Source organism: Pseudonaja textilis, chromosome 2 (genome assembly GCF_049901715.1).
Source record: "Pseudonaja textilis isolate UNSWEBS1 chromosome 2, rPseTex1.2, whole genome shotgun sequence".
In the NCBI taxonomy this organism is placed as follows: Eukaryota; Metazoa; Chordata; class Lepidosauria; order Squamata; family Elapidae; genus Pseudonaja; species Pseudonaja textilis.
In genome coordinates, this window is record NC_141991.1 from 164,616,337 (window position 1) to 164,631,770 (window position 15,434).

A 15,434-nucleotide genomic window follows, 5' to 3' on the forward strand; every position below is an offset into this window, starting at 1 on the left:
GTAAATGGATACTCCTTGTTCTTGCTATGGCCAAGAGATTGATACTGTAGCATTGGAAAGTTAAATATATGGTCCATTCACTGAATGAAGACCTGATTACACTTGCCACCTATCAACAGATTGCTTATAGATGTAGACTTTGTATGCCTATAGATGTAGACTTTGGAAGAAATGTCCATCTGGGTTCAGTTCCAAGTGGGAAGAAAGACACTGGAAACATAGAGATTGCTTGGAAAGATGGTTTTGTTGGAAGAAATATCCTTCTGGGTTCAGTTCTAAGTGGGGAGAAAGACACTGATGGAAACATTCTGGCAAAAAATTAAAAATTGATCTGATCAGGGAGAGTTGATGGGTGCTTTTAATTTTTCTGATGCAAAGGGGAAAGCATTGATAGAGACAACAGAAAAGGGTTCCTGTTTTGGCTCCCAAAAGCTTTCAACCATGAAAGTCTAGCAGCCAGGGGGAAATTTCTGGAAAGAAATTTACAGTATCCCATTTTCTATGCCAATTATTTACAGATGTTTGATGCACTTTCTGTGAGCTTACAGTCGTGTTTCGAGCAAGCAAGCAAGCACAAAATTCTTCATAGCCATGGTTTTTCTTTAAATCACAGGCTGCTCATTTCCACCTGTCCTAGCTCTTAGTTTTGTGAGGCCAAATTGAGGTTAGCCATTGCACAATCCAGATTTTAGTATTTTTAAAAATTACACACCATGAGCCCTGGGACACCTACTCATGAGGCCACCAGTGCAACATAACCTGCTTAAGTCGGCAGCATCATTTGTGAGTCACAGTCAGGGCTTGGGGTTTGCAGGTCTCTTTTCTGCTATCTCTTCAAGTGAGTCAATTGTCTGAGGGGATTAGCAAGGAGATATGACTGCTTGGGCTTTAGTACCACAGAGCAAAACAAAAACCACCAAATCTAGGAGAAGCTTTGTGTGGAGGTAAGTGAAGGGGATAGATTCAATCTGATTCTGAATGGTATCTCTGTGTGTGTGCCTGTGTATGCAGCTATTTTTACAATACAGACAATACAAACATGCTGGACAAATTTCCCTCCCAGAAAACAGAAGTCCAAGGTGTTCAGAACTTGCTTTGCCAGCCACTCTCAAATACAATCCTTACATGTGTACATTAAACTGATTACAATAGAAAGGAGACAAGGAAGAAACATTTACAATGAATTTCCACCCTCCCCACATAATCTTTCCAGCTGTCTTCTGGGGGATTGAAAAAGAGTCTTTAGTCTTCACTGATCCATCTCAGTATCCTCTCCTTCATGTCTCTGGGTGGCATTAGATTTGGCTTGGTGGTAAGGGTGGTCAGTCAGACTTGGGAAGGTCTGCTCCACTCTGGTTGCTGTGATGACTTTCAGTGGAGGACTGGATCCAATTCCAAAGCCAATTCCTGGCTCAAATACAGTGGCCCCCAACCTTTTTTGAACCAGGGACCGGTTTCACGATTATTTATTCTTCCACAGACCGGTACCTGAATAACGCAAGACTCCACCGCCATTGGGACGGCTCTTTGTTCAAAGCTGCCGCCCACTTCGATGAAACTAAGGCGCAAGCACTCAAACGCCGCTTTCCAACTGAACCCGGAAGCACTTTCCAACCGAAAACCTAGAAGCAACCGAAAACCTGGAAGTGCCGTTGAAACAAGAGGGTAGTGCCCAAGCTTTGCGGCCTGGGAAAAAATGATCCACGGACCGGTACCGGTCTGGGGACCGGTGGTTGGTGACCCCTGCTCAAATGGATGGAAGGTTTCCGCATGTTGCAAGGCTGAAAGACATAAGAACAAGGTCCCCTCCCTGCTTTTGTGGGTTAGGCAGGGCATTGTAGGAGAATAAGAGATGGGGTGGTGGTGGTGGTGGAGTAGGAGGGGTAGATAGCTTGCAGTCAGGGTTTGAGAAAACAACATATCAATATTGCAGTTACCAGAAGGATAAACTGGTGGTAATATGGGGATATCACAGATGGAACAAAAGGAGCTGGATTCACATGCTTCAGGAAAGAGATGAACATGTAAAACCATTTAAACACATATAGTAAGTGCAAGACTGAATTTTTTCTGTAAATGAACTTAAAACATTCTCCCACAAGCTTGGGTTGTTACTTTAAGGTATAGAGGGAAGGAAGAATTTTAACAGAGGGTTTTTCCTTCTCTCTCTTTCCCCGCCCTCTTCACTCAGTTTGGTGGGCCCAGCAAAACGGAGGGAAGGCAAATTCTGCCAGTTTACTCTTTTCTTTCTGTGAACAATTTTAAATTCTTGTCTTTGTTGGGGGGGGGGGGATTGGAGGCATTTTACAGTTACAATTACTTCGAGGGTGCACAAAGACTTAAACATATACCCGTGTTTCTCCAACAATATGGCCTCCACCAATAGGAAGTCCCATCATGATTTCTAGGCATGAGGTGAAATTAAGCCCCACCCCAAAAATTTAGGCCTATTTAAACCATGCATTTCCTCGCCATTTCTCACATCGTTCATTAGAACTACACGAGGTGAAGAGAAATGGGGGGGAAGGGGGGGATGGGGAGAAAACTTGCCTTTAGGAGTGACCTGCAGGTAGCCTAGGCTAGAATACCCTGATAGCCAATAGAAGCTCCCTTGATGGCAGAGTCCCCAGCCGCTTCAGGGCGTGGCAGGGCTGCCCGTGTCCCCTCGCCTTTAGGCAGTCTCTTTCGGGCGATTCGATCGGCCAGTAGAAGTGGCCTCGGGGCGAGCGCGCACGCACACACACACTCCCCTCACCGCGAGGCTGCTTCTATCAGCAGACGAAAGCTCCCTTGAAGACAGAGTCCCCAGCTGCTTCGGGGTGAGGCGTGCCTATGCATCAGGTTCCCAACTGCAAACTCAATGCAACTGGAAACTCAATGCAACTGCAAGCTCAATGCAATGTACATATGCTGTTGTCAGAATAAATATCAGACGACCCCAAGATTCCCGCTTCATTTATGCTTCCTGAACCAGCCGCTCTTCTTCGTCCACTCAGATAGCCCTATTTCCCACCCACCTCGATTTCCCACTGCAACCATTTGGATCTCAGGAGGGTAACTAAAGAAGCTTTTGTCTTCTCCTGTCCCACTCTTTTAAACTTCTCTCTGCAGCCTTGGAAATCCTCTCCTGGTGACTCCATCCCAGCTCCAACCCTGTTTAGTTTTCATCCTAGACACACCCCCTCCCAGGTGCACTCTGGGAATCCAAGGCTTGTTTCCTCCCCCCCATCTCTGACTTGAGCAGAGCAGGCACTGGGGTGGGCAGGGAGGGGGTGGAATGGAGGGGCTCCTGGGTTTTTTGCCTGAGCTGGAAGAAGATCATCCTGGTGGCCCCAAAGGGTGGGCTTTCTGATTGCTTTAATGATTAACAGGACACTTCCCTGAACCCCCAACCCCCTCCAGTGGGGAGCACGGCGTCTTGCTGGGCCCGGGAGAGATGATGGCTGCATTGCAGGGGAGAAACACTCCCCCGCCCCCCAAAAAAGCCCCTTGGGGAAATGTAAATGAATGAATAAACTCAAAGGGTCTTGGGACAACACCCCTCCCCAGGTAAATTGCACCAACAAAAGAGAGGTGGCTGAAGAGCAGGGACCTTCAGGTTCAGAAACTCCGGTTAAGCACAAGCTGCTACTTCTTTCCTTCCTGCTCTCATTTCACGTTGCCTTTGATCACAAAGCAGATCTTAATGATAAACAACCCTTTTGTAACTTACCAACTGCATGCCCCAGCCACCCCCCCCCCCAAGTGGCTTAATGTGTTTGGGTTAATTGATTAATTGAGTTAATGATCTAAAGTGATTTTTATTTTGGTCTAGAGAGAAGATGAGTTTAAAAAGAAAGAGCTACTCTGTGGAATCCAAGAAAGCAATCGTGGAGGATTCTCGTGGTAAGAATCTGACCGCTTTTTGCAAAGAGAATATGTTGCATCTCCGTATCGTCCGAAAATGGAGAGCTGAGTATGATAACTTCAGTCAACAGGTGCAGAAGGGAAATGCCAAGAAGCGCAGGTGTGGATCAGGTCGGCATCCATTATATCCTGAACTTGAAGACACCTTCTCTCAATGGATTGCTGACAGGAGAGCAAAGACTTTGGTTGTACGCAGGGCTGATATTCAAGCATTTGCTCTTGCAATGGCACCACAGTTTGAAATTACACAAGGAGAATTCAAAGCCTCTCATTGCTGGCTGGATGGCTTCCTTCAGTGATATGAATTGTCTCTGAGGAGATCCTCCTCGCTCTTCAAGCTAGAAGATGCTGAAATTGTCAAACGGGCACTTGCTTTTAAATCATTTGTTGATGCCATTGATTTCTCCAAATATTATGTCTCTCACATGATTGCGATGGATGAGACTGCAGTTTTGGGGGGCCAAGAGGCTCAAACAACAATTGATAAGAGGGGTGCCTCGTCAATTTACATTTCATCACCTGGATATGAAAGTGCACGTATTACGTGCATCTTGGCCATTCGCCTGGATGGGATAAAAGTAGCACCACTTGTCATTGCCAAGGGCAAACAAGAAAAAATTGAATGTGTTTCAGGGACTTATGTGCTTGAAACTGAAAAAGCTTGGTGCACACAGGGTGTTATAAGGAAGTGGATTGAGTTAATACTGCCACTTGTTGTGCGAGGTGGCCAAAGAGTCATGTTGACATGGGATGCAGCCAGCACTCACCGTGCCAAAGACATGAAGCGTTTCCTTGCACAAAGAAGAGTGGATCAAATAATGATCCCAGCAGAAATGACAGCACATCTCCAAACCCTGGACATTGCAGTAAACAAACCATTCAAGGACAATCTGCAGGTACAAATCAATGACTATATTGAGAATCGCATGGAGAGAAACCAACGAGGAAACTTTGTGAAGCCTAGCCTGGCAGAGGTTGTGAGTTGGGTGAAGAAGGCATGGGATACCATCACTGACACCTGTGTTGCCAATGCACTACGAGCAGGATACATGGACAAGAGATACTCCTTTAAGGAGACCTCTATTGCTACACATCAGCGATTGGGACGAATTCCTTTACAGGCAATGGAATCACAAGAGATGGGGGCTTTGGAGGGTTATGACCATGTTCCAGAAGAAGATGACATAATTGTTTTTGAATAAATTGTTCCTATGTATGTTTGCATAAATTGTTCCTGTGTTTGAATAAATTGTTCCTGTGTTTGAATAAATTGTTCCTGTATTTAAATAAATGGCTTGGTTTATTTATTTTTATTAAAATGGTGGATTTTTAATAAATTGGGGTGTTGCTTTGTGGTTCCCCTGGGGGTGGCGGCTGGGATTTGGGATGCAGTTGGTAAGTTACAAAAGGGTTGTTTATCATTAAGATCTGCTTTGTGATCAAAGGCAACGTGAAATGAGAGCAGGAAGGAAAGAAGTAGCAGCTTGTGCTTAACCGGAGTTTCTGAACCTGAAGGTCCCTGCTCTTCTGCCACCTCTCTTTTGTTGGTGCAATTTACCTGGGGAGGGGGGTTGTCCCAAGACACTTTGAGTTTATTCATTCATTTATGTTTCCCCAAGGGGCTTTTTGGGGGGCGGGGGAGTGTTTCTCCCCTGGAATGCAGCCATCATCTCTCCCGGGCCCAGCAAGACGCCGTGCTCCCCACTGGAGGGAGTTGGGGGTTCAGGGAAGTGTCCTGCTAATCATTAAAGCAATCTGAAAGACCACCTTTTGGGGCCACCAGGATGATCTTCACCCAACTCAGGCAAAAAACCCAGGAGCCCCTCCACTCCACCCCCTCCCTGCCCACCCCAGTGCCTGCTCTGCTCAAGTCAGAGATGGGGGGGGGGAAGGAAACAAGCCTTGGATTCCCAGAGTGCACCTGGGAGGGGGCTTGTCTAGGATGGAAACTAAACAGGATTGGAGCTGGGATGGAGTCGCCAGGAGAGGATTTCCAAGGCTGCAGAGAGAAGTTTAAAAGAGTGGGACAGGAGAAGACAAAAGCTTCTTTAGCTACCCTCCTGAGATCCAAATGGTTGCAGTGGGAAATTGAGGCGGGGGGCGGGGAATGGGCTATCTGAGTGGACGAAGAAGAGCGGCTGGTTCAGGAAGCATAAATGAAGCGGGAATCTTGGGGTCGTCTGATATTTATTCTGACAACAGCATATGTACATTGCATTGAGTTTGCAGTTGCATTGAGTTTGCAGTTGGTAACCTGATGCATAGGCATGCCTCGCCCCGAAGCGGCTGGGGACTCTGTCTTCAAGGGAGATTTCATCTGCCGATAGAAGCGGCCTCGCGGCGAGGGAAGTGTGTGTGTGCACTCATCACAAGGCCGCTTCTACCGGCCGATCGAAGTGGCTGTGACTGCATTTGGGGAGCTTCCATCACCCGAAAGAGACTGCCCGAAAGGCGAGGGGACATGGGCAGCCATGCCTCGCCCTGAAGCGGCTGGGAACTCTGCCTTCAAGGAAGCTTTTGTCAGCCGATAGAAATGGTCTTGTGGAGAGGTACGTGCGTATGGGCCGCTCTAGGTGGAGGAGGAAATTAAGTCACCCCCGAAAAGACGGCCTAGCCGTTTTTTCAGGGGTCAAAAAAAAAATAAGGCCCGGCCTTATTTTATGAGAAACACGGTACATATACAGGCAAAGACAAGAAAACAAAACAGAAAAGGAAAACAGAACTCTCAGGTTTACACACACACTGGTCATTCCCACCATAAATCTCAGTTCAATTAGGGAAGGCACAGATCTTAACAAATGTAGCACATGGTGGCTTAGAAGACAGAGAAAGAGACAAACAAATGAACAAAAAACTCCATGTGACCCTGTTTGTATATTTCCCTTTTCTTTTAAGTATCCTTATTTAGCCAAATTTGACTTCCTGTGTCATCCCTCAGCGAAGCCCATTTCCTGCACATCTCTTTCGCTCTCCTTTTGTTCATACCGGCCAGGACCGGCACCTGCCATTCATCCCAAGCTTCGAGCAAGTCTTCTAGGGAAGGTTCTTGCCATGGCCCTCAAGCTATAGCTCCCCATGTTCCCTTTTTCTGTAGGGTTCACTTTGGCTTAGTTGGGTGAAAGTTTGGTTGCGTCTTGGTGGGTGGTACAATGAATGGCTTTGCTTGATAAAGGTAGAACTTTGTTATGTAGAATAGAATGGCTCAAGCCTTAATGGTCCATAAAAAGGTGTGTGTGTGGGGGGGTGTTTCTGCCTCTCTGAGTTTCTATTTCTCTTATATTCTGCCTTTTCAAGGTAAGGTAAAGGTTCCCCTCACGCATACGTGCTAGTTGTTTCCGGGGGTGGTGCTCATTTCCGTTACAAAGTTGAAGAGCCAGCACTGTCCAAAGACGTCTCCATGGTCACGTGGCCAGCATGACTAAACGCCGAAGGTGCATGGAACGCTGTTACCTTCCCACCAAAGTGGTCCCTATTTTTCTACTTGCATTTTAACATGCTTTTGTTGGCAGAAGCTGGGACAAGTAACGGGAGCTCACTCTGTTACGCAGTGCTAGGGATTCGAACCGCCGAACTGTCAGCCGTTCTGATCGACAAACTCAGTGTCTTAGCCACTGAGACACCGCGTCCCTTCTTAATATATCCTAAAACATTTCATTTTTCTAGGATAGGGGTGGGTTTTAACTTCCAACAGTTTAATGGTAGACAGCAGGACCACATGATTTGAGGTCCTGAGCAAAAAGAGCACATGGGTGAGAGAGGGAGAGAGATTTATAACTTTGAATTTGCATCCTGTTTCTGTGGCAAGAAATGTATCCTGACTGGTTGTCAAACAGGGGTAACTTTGTAGGTTGTCTTTTGAGTCCCAAGCTTGGTTGAATCTTGCTGGGTGGTGTAATGAAGGGCCTTTGGGCAATTCCTATTATGGCTTAATGGCTTTGCCGGGAAGGATCTTAAGTGAGGATATTTGCTTATGAATAGACAGACCTAGCCATCTCTTTATTTCTTAAGTACTGACATCTGCTGTGGGCTATTGAGGAGGGTGGGGGCTATTAAGAGTTAGTTTGCTTCCTGCCTAAAAACATGTTTCTCCATTTCTCATCAAGGGAAATATAATATTCTGCCTTTTTAATATTTCCCAGAATATTTCGTTCTTCTAGGAGAGGGGTGGGTGCTAACTTCCTACATATGGACAAATATGAAACATGGAACTCATTTATACTGTAGGTTGAAGATGAGTGATAAGATATACAAATGTGTTAGAAATATATATGTACTTTAATAATATGTAGATATTATACAGAATTATAACTCTGATATACTTTGCATTTTTCTATTTTTTAAGTTTTTTAAAATTGTTATATTTTTCTGTTATTTTTAAAAGCAATTCTAAAGAGATGTTTGAAATTCCTGCTTAGAGCCCATCCCTCTTCCTTCCAGCAGAAACACATTAAAAATGATTTTGTTGTTATCGTTCTGCAATCGTCATTTTAGCGCTCTCGGGTGTGAATATGTTTTGATTTGTAGTTAGTTTAATAAAAACACATGTCCGTCCTGCCGTGACCGTCCACGATATGTACATGGCTGGGGATGATGGGTGTTACAACCGGACGCATCTGCAGGGGCCCTGTTGGGGAAGGCTTATCTGCAGGAGGCATCTCGTCCCGAAAGATCTCTGGGCCGTGGAGAAGCAACCAGACTCTTCCCCCGATTCCCCCCCTCCCGCCATCAACTCGCCTTGAAATCCCAGAGGGTGGAGGGAAGAGGAAATCGTTTTCATCGAAGATGCCTGACTACGCCCCGCTACCTTCTTTCAACTGACTGGCACCCCGCCCGAAGCGACCATTTGCACGTCAGAAACGCAGCGGGAGCTTAAAGTTGCTAAGGCGGAGAGCGCACCAACTTCGGACTTGAAGCATCGGCCCGCTTCATCTAGAAAAGCGACCCGCGTCACCGTTTGCAAACCTTGCATCTCCCCGTCCGGTCCAGCCATGGCCGACGACGAGGAATTCGAGTAAGTCGACATTGCGATCGAGGCAGATCTAGAAAGGGGAGCGGGGGTGGTGGGTGGTGGTGGAGGCTAAATCCAGAAAGTTGGATCGGATTTCCGTTAGTGGGAAAAAGCTGGGACGGAAGACAGCGCCGCGAGTTGCCACCGGCCCTTTCCGATCAGCTGCTTTGTATCTCTTGGATTGAGTTAGCGCGGCCGGGAGATTGAAGGCTGGGTGGGGGTGCTTTTGGGTTCGGGGCTGAGGGAGGGGGACGGCGCTCGTGCAGCCGAAACCAGAAACGCCTCATCCCACGGCCTCCCCTCCCGGTTAAAGAACGAAGTTGGGGAAGGGGGAGTTAAGAGAGAAAAGCGAGGGAAAAAAAAAAAAGCCGCCTCCCAAATCTCCAAAGGATGTGGAGTTGAGATCTGCCTCAGCGCCCTATTACGAAATAAAAACGGACGGGAGGACATTCACTCCTGTTGCTTCACTCTGTCTGTCGGTCTGTCTCCCTCCCTCTCTCTCTGTGTTTATCTCTCTGCCTGTCTGACTGTCTCCTCTTCACGCCTTGCGTGCAATTGAAACAATTGAGGGGAGGGGAGAGGCTTTTAACTCTTTCCGAGGTTTCTCCCTAATGAAGGGAACATTTTTTTGTTTTAGGAAAGCTGGAGAAGGGCCCTCCCTCCTCCTGGCCGGTGGCCTGTCAGAAAGAGACTCCCCTCCCCACCGCCACCCCTTATCTAAATCCAGCACTTTCGAGTGTGAATTTCGATGCGCTGTTCCTATCTCTATTTGAAGTCAGGCCAAGTTTTTTGACTATCTTCCAGGAAAACCCTAGGGCTGTTCCTTGCCCCATTTGCAGCAGCCCAGTAAGAATAAGCTCTGGCACACCTGTTTCTTCCCCTCTCTTTTTCTGCTGGGCCTCTTGACTGCCTTAATTCCATTCTTAGCCCATGATGAGGCAGGCTTAAATTTAGCTGTACCAGTGTTAAAACAGTGTCTCCCCCCCACCCACCCCCTTTAATCCGGCTCTAGATACAATCCAAGAGATCTTCAAGCTGTTTAAAAGTTTAAAACACAAGATTTGCAAAAGACTAATTTTTAGAAGAAAAAGTGAAAAACAAGTTACCCAAATAGTAAAACCAGCATAAATTACGGAAAAAAAAAATTATGCTGTGAAAGAAAGCTTGGGCGGGGGATTGGACTAGATGACCTACAAGGTCCCTTCCAACTCTGATTATCTGTAAAGGTACAGGTAGTTCTTGAGCTAGGACCACAGTTGAGCTGCGACCAACATTTATGTTCGTAAATGAAACATTTGTTAAGTGAGTTTTACAACCTTTCTTTCAACAGATGTTAAGTGAATCATTGCAGTTGGTTACATAGTTTTTAAAGTGAATCTGGCTTCCCCATTGACTTTGCTTGTCAGAAGGTTGCAAAAGCAGATCACATGATCTCGGGACACTGTAACTATCATAAATATGAACCAATTGCCAACCATCTGAATTTTGATCACATGGCCATGGGGATGCTGCAATCCGAAGTGTGAAAAATGGTCATAAGCCACTTTTTTTCAGTGACATGTAACTTTGAATGCTCGCTCAATGAACTGCTGTAAGTTGAGGGCTACCTGTATGATAATATAATAAGACACCCCCAAATTATCTATTTAAAATATGATTGCTACACAGTGAACAAAAAGATATCAAGCTCTATAGCTTGATATCTTTTTGTCAGCATATTGCCCAGATTTATACTAGCTAAGTTAAGCTAGTTATTCTTTTAACCACCCTTTGTTGACTAAATCCTAGTGTCCTGAAGAATGGATCAAAAAGCAGGTTGTGCATCTTTGAGAGTGAAATTGAATTTATTAACAGGTTGCAATATCTAGGGACTGAATACAAAGTTGTTTAATGGATACACAAAATGGCCAATATTTATAAAAAGTTTCGGACAGAAAAAAGCCATTGAAAACCTTGTGCCAGAGAATCATAGAAAAATGACCAAATCTGCTGTTACTATATAAGCCCTGTTGCCAAAAGTCAAAATAAATAAGTGTAGACCAGCTGGATTCACACATCACATCAAACCATATAGCTTTTTAAAATAGATTTTTGTGGTCTGTCCAGATTTCAAATGGTTTCTCCCCTCTTCCAGTAGGTGGCGCCAGGTTAGCAATGCCCCAAAGCCTCTTTTTCCCATGTGACCCATTTCCTCTCTGTGTCTGTGAGTTTGCGGGAGGTGTAGGTGCAGGGCTGTAATTTTCCTTGGCTATTTTTTAGGAGTATCACTGCTCCCACTGCCATGTCGCTGGTGCCTATCTCATTTAAACCAAAATCAAACAAACGGCATGATCTGAAATTCCAGCTTGGGAAAAGTCAATTCCTATTCTAAAATGATGCCTCAAATTGTTAAGGACTGGCTAGTTCAAGCTGGAATGGAAATGGAGTGGTTCATCTGATTGTTGATTGTGCTGTTGCTATCATGGGCAGTGGGGTAAGAGTTTTATTATGGATTTTATTATGTAGTAGATTTTTTTAAAAAAAATGTAAGCTTTCTAGGAGGAGAGTTGGGTGCTATGTAGATTTTCTTAATAAAATTAAATACACATATTTCTCCCACACACAGCTGTACACACATACATGGACAACCTCTCACACATATAACTGAATATATAGAAAAAACATATTAGATGGAAGAAATGGGTAACTACCAAAATCCTCTTTTCTACCTGAGGATCAGATTAAAAAGCCTTCTGGTTTTATTAGCATTGCCAGTGAAAGTGAAAACTTACGTTGAAGAGAAATGAATTTGTTTAGGTCATGTTCAGGTAGGACTGAGGAAGTTTGAGAAACAAGTCATGAGCTGTTCAGCTGTATTGCCAAATTCTAAAGTATGAGTTTGAGTTTAATGCGTGAACCAAGCCCTGTTTGTTTTGGACTGAGAGTAATTCTGTGCCACTATTACTCATAGATCCCCTCCAATGCAAATTATTTCCTTTTGATTGCTCTGCCACTGTACTTTGCTGAAAGCTTCATTGTGTCACTTACATAATAAATGCCATCTCTGCATCTTGAAATAAGTATATGAATACTCCAAACAATATACTAGAGCCATAAAGTTGGTTAGTTAGATCAATCCGTCAACTAACCAACCAATCATTGATCTAACGATACATCTGACAAGAGTGACTCTGGGTGGTTTTCATTGTTAAAACAACACTTTAACAATCCAATCCACAACAGTCAAGGTCAGAACAGTAATCCCAGTTTATAAAAACTAGCATTAAGCAGCAGAGCTCATATCAGTTTCTGGCCCAAGTGCCTGGGGGAACAGCCTGATCTTAAGGGCCTTAACCAAAGGCTAACAGGAAGTGTGCTGATTCCCAGATTTCCAGAGGGATGTTATTCCACAGGGCAGGCTGTGCTACAGGAAATCATGATTCCACATGAGTTCATCTGATGAGATGAGAAGAAACAATTTTATAGAGTAGATTAGATTAGATTAGAATAGAATAGAATAGAATAGAATAGAATAGAATAGAATAGAATTCTTTATTGGCCAAGTGTGATTGGACACACAAGGAATTTGTCTTGGTGCTTGTGTACATAAAAAGATAAGATACATTCGTCAAGATTCATAGGTACTGTAGGAAGTTAGCACCCACACCTCTCCTAGAAAATTGAAATATCCTAGGAAATATTAAAAAGGCAGAATATTTCCCCTAAAAAGAGTAGAAAGTCAGAAGCAGAAATTCACCCCCACCTTTGTTAATGGGTGGGCCATTAAGGCCTGGGCCAGAATACTTTATATAAGAAAGATCTCCAGGTAAAGCTATAGCAATTGCCCTAGAGCCCTTTCAGTGCATCATCATCCAGCAAGGCTCAACCAAGCCTGGAACTCAGGACAACCTACAGATTTGCCCCTGCATGGTCCCATGAGAGTCTGACAACCAATTAGAAACGAGCTTCAATTCAAATCCCAACAAAGGTTATAAAACCCAGGCACTCTCAGCATATCAGCATTTTTTCTTGATCTCTCCCTTCACCTTGAAGCACGTGATCATCCTTCCTTTTCACTCTAGAGCTCCAGGCCATGTGGTCCTCCTATCTACCATTAAACCTTCCAAACAGCCCCGATGTTTCCAGTGTCTTTTCCCCTCCTTGGAACTGAACCCAGAAGGATATTTCTTCCAACAGTACAACACTTTAATAATAATCATAGGGTACAATAAGCAATCAAATCATACTAGGAAACAGTCAATAAAAATTGTTAGGATACAAGCAACAAAAGTTACAGTCATACAATCATAAGTGGGAGGAGATGGGTGAAAGGAAGGATGCAAGGATTAATAGTAATAGTAATGCAGACTTAGCCAGTTTGACAGTGTTGAGGGAAATATTTGTTTAGCAGAGTGATGGCATTCGGGGAAAAACTGTCCTTATGTCTAGTTGTTCTGGTGTGCAGTGCTCTATAGCATTCTTTTGAGGATAGGAGTTGAAACAGTTTATGTCCGGGATGTGAGGGGTCTGTAAATGTATTTTCACAGCCGTCTTTTTGACTCGTGCAGTATACAGGTCTTCAATTGAAGGCAGGTTGTCAGTAATTGTTTTCTCTGCAGTCCTAATTACTCTCTGAAGTCTTTGTCTGTCCTGTTGGGTTGCAGAACCAAACCAAACAGTTATAGAGGTGCAGATGACAGGCTCAATAATTCCTCTGTAGAACTGGATCAGCAGCAACAATTTTATAGTAATATCTAATGTTGAATCTAATGCATTTGGCCAAATTGCTTTGAAATACAGTGGCATTTTGCCAAATAATTACTTCTTAGGATCTTGGAAATAAAACATAAAATTTAATCAGATGGATAGACAGACAGATAATATTTAGGTATTTTGCTTTATTTTTACTTTATAGAGTTTTTTCTTTGCCTTCCTCTCCCCATACCCTGTTTCCTCCCCTCTTTTTTCTTTTTCATGTTGTTTTCTACCTATTAAATAGTTTCCCCCACCTCTTTACCATATAGTTTGTTTTTCTATAATGGGTTAGGTTTCTTTTTTAAACTATACATATTTTTACAGTGTCTATAGGTATATGATGTAACAATATATTGTTCTTTAGTTTATAAATAATATCACAATTTGCTAAGGTTTCTATTAAGAAAATCCCATGGTCCTGTGATCACCATTTGTGACTTTTCCCGCTGGCTTCTGACAAGCTAAGTCAATGGGGAAAGCTGCATTCGTTTAATAACCATGTGGTACACTTAACTGCAGTAATTTGTTCAATAACCATGGCAAGGGTCATAAACTCTGGTGCAACTCACAACAGCCACCTTAGTTAGCAACAGAAATTCCCAATTATGGTAATAAGTCAAGGACTACCTGTAGCTTCTCATCATCTCTAAATATAAGAGAATCCAGATATAACTTTTTCCTCTTTTAACCCTGAAATTGATCAAAGAAACCAACTTAATAAATCTTTCCTGAATGCTTAAGAGTGTCACTTTTTAATCCTTTCAGAAAGAGCTTGGGCTTGGCTAGTCTAGTAAAGAGAAGGACCAGGGGAGACATGATAGCCGTCTTCCAATATTTGAGGGGCTGCCACAGGGAGGAAGGGGTCAAGCTATTTTCTAAAGCGCCTGTAGGCCAGACAAGGAACAATGGATGGAAACTGAACAAGGAGAGATTTAACCCGGAAATAAGGAAAAACTTTCTGACAGTGAGAACAATCAACCAATGGAACATCTTACCCTCAGAAGTTGTGAGAGTGCCAACACTTCAGACTTTCAAGTAGAGATTGGACTGCCATTTGTCAGAAATGGTGTAGGGTCTCCCGCTTGGGGGTGGGGTGGGGGTTGGACTAGATGACCTACAAGGTCCCTTCTAACTCTGATTGTCTGTATCTGTATCTGAGCCCCAAGTTAGTTTTTTTGTTCATTTTTGTAGCCATAGGTCTTTCAAAACAACATATTTAGTATATCCAATAAATAACTTTTGTCCTTTTGTTTATCCTTTCTATAAAATCAGTACCTCAGCAAAAATCTTTTGTATAGCTCTTCATCCATTTCCTGAGAGTTGTGCACCACGTTTAGGGAATAAATCAGTTCCATTTGTATATCTGTATTTTTCTCCATATATCACAGTTAAATCCACAAATCCACAGGTAAATTCAAAATAACTTCAAAATTATCAATTGCAGCTTCTTTTTGATCTGTAACTTCATTACAACATACTCAGTCCATTTTATTGGGATTTTTTTTTTAAACAACAGATTGGCCAAAATATACAATAATTTATTGAAATCTACTCCATTCTTTATCCTGTGGCATCCTCTAGTGTACAGCCTTCAAGATCCTCTTATCATAAAATTCCCAAAACAGACATTTTCCCATTTGTGAGAAAATTATTTCTAATTAAATCAAAGCTGCAAAGGAAGCCCTCGACTTACAACAATTCATTTAATGACCATTCAAAGCTACAATGGCACTGAAAAAAGTGACTTATGACCATGTTTCAAAGTTATGACCATAACTTGCAACAT

At 43.5% G+C, this 15,434-nt stretch overlaps 1 protein-coding gene across 1 annotated transcript in view; it reads left to right on the forward strand.

Annotated features, from left to right (window-relative positions):
* The first annotated feature begins 8,658 nt into the window (after positions 1-8,658).
* Positions 8,659-15,434, forward strand: part of LOC113444091 (stimulated by retinoic acid gene 6 protein-like) — a 49,512-nt gene continuing 42,736 nt past the window's right edge. Inside the window, exon 1 of the mRNA XM_087926333.1 lies at positions 8,659-8,917. Within this exon, the coding sequence (XP_087782459.1) occupies positions 8,895-8,917 (23 nt within the window). The 5' untranslated portion in view covers positions 8,659-8,894. The remainder of the gene's footprint in view (positions 8,918-15,434) is intronic.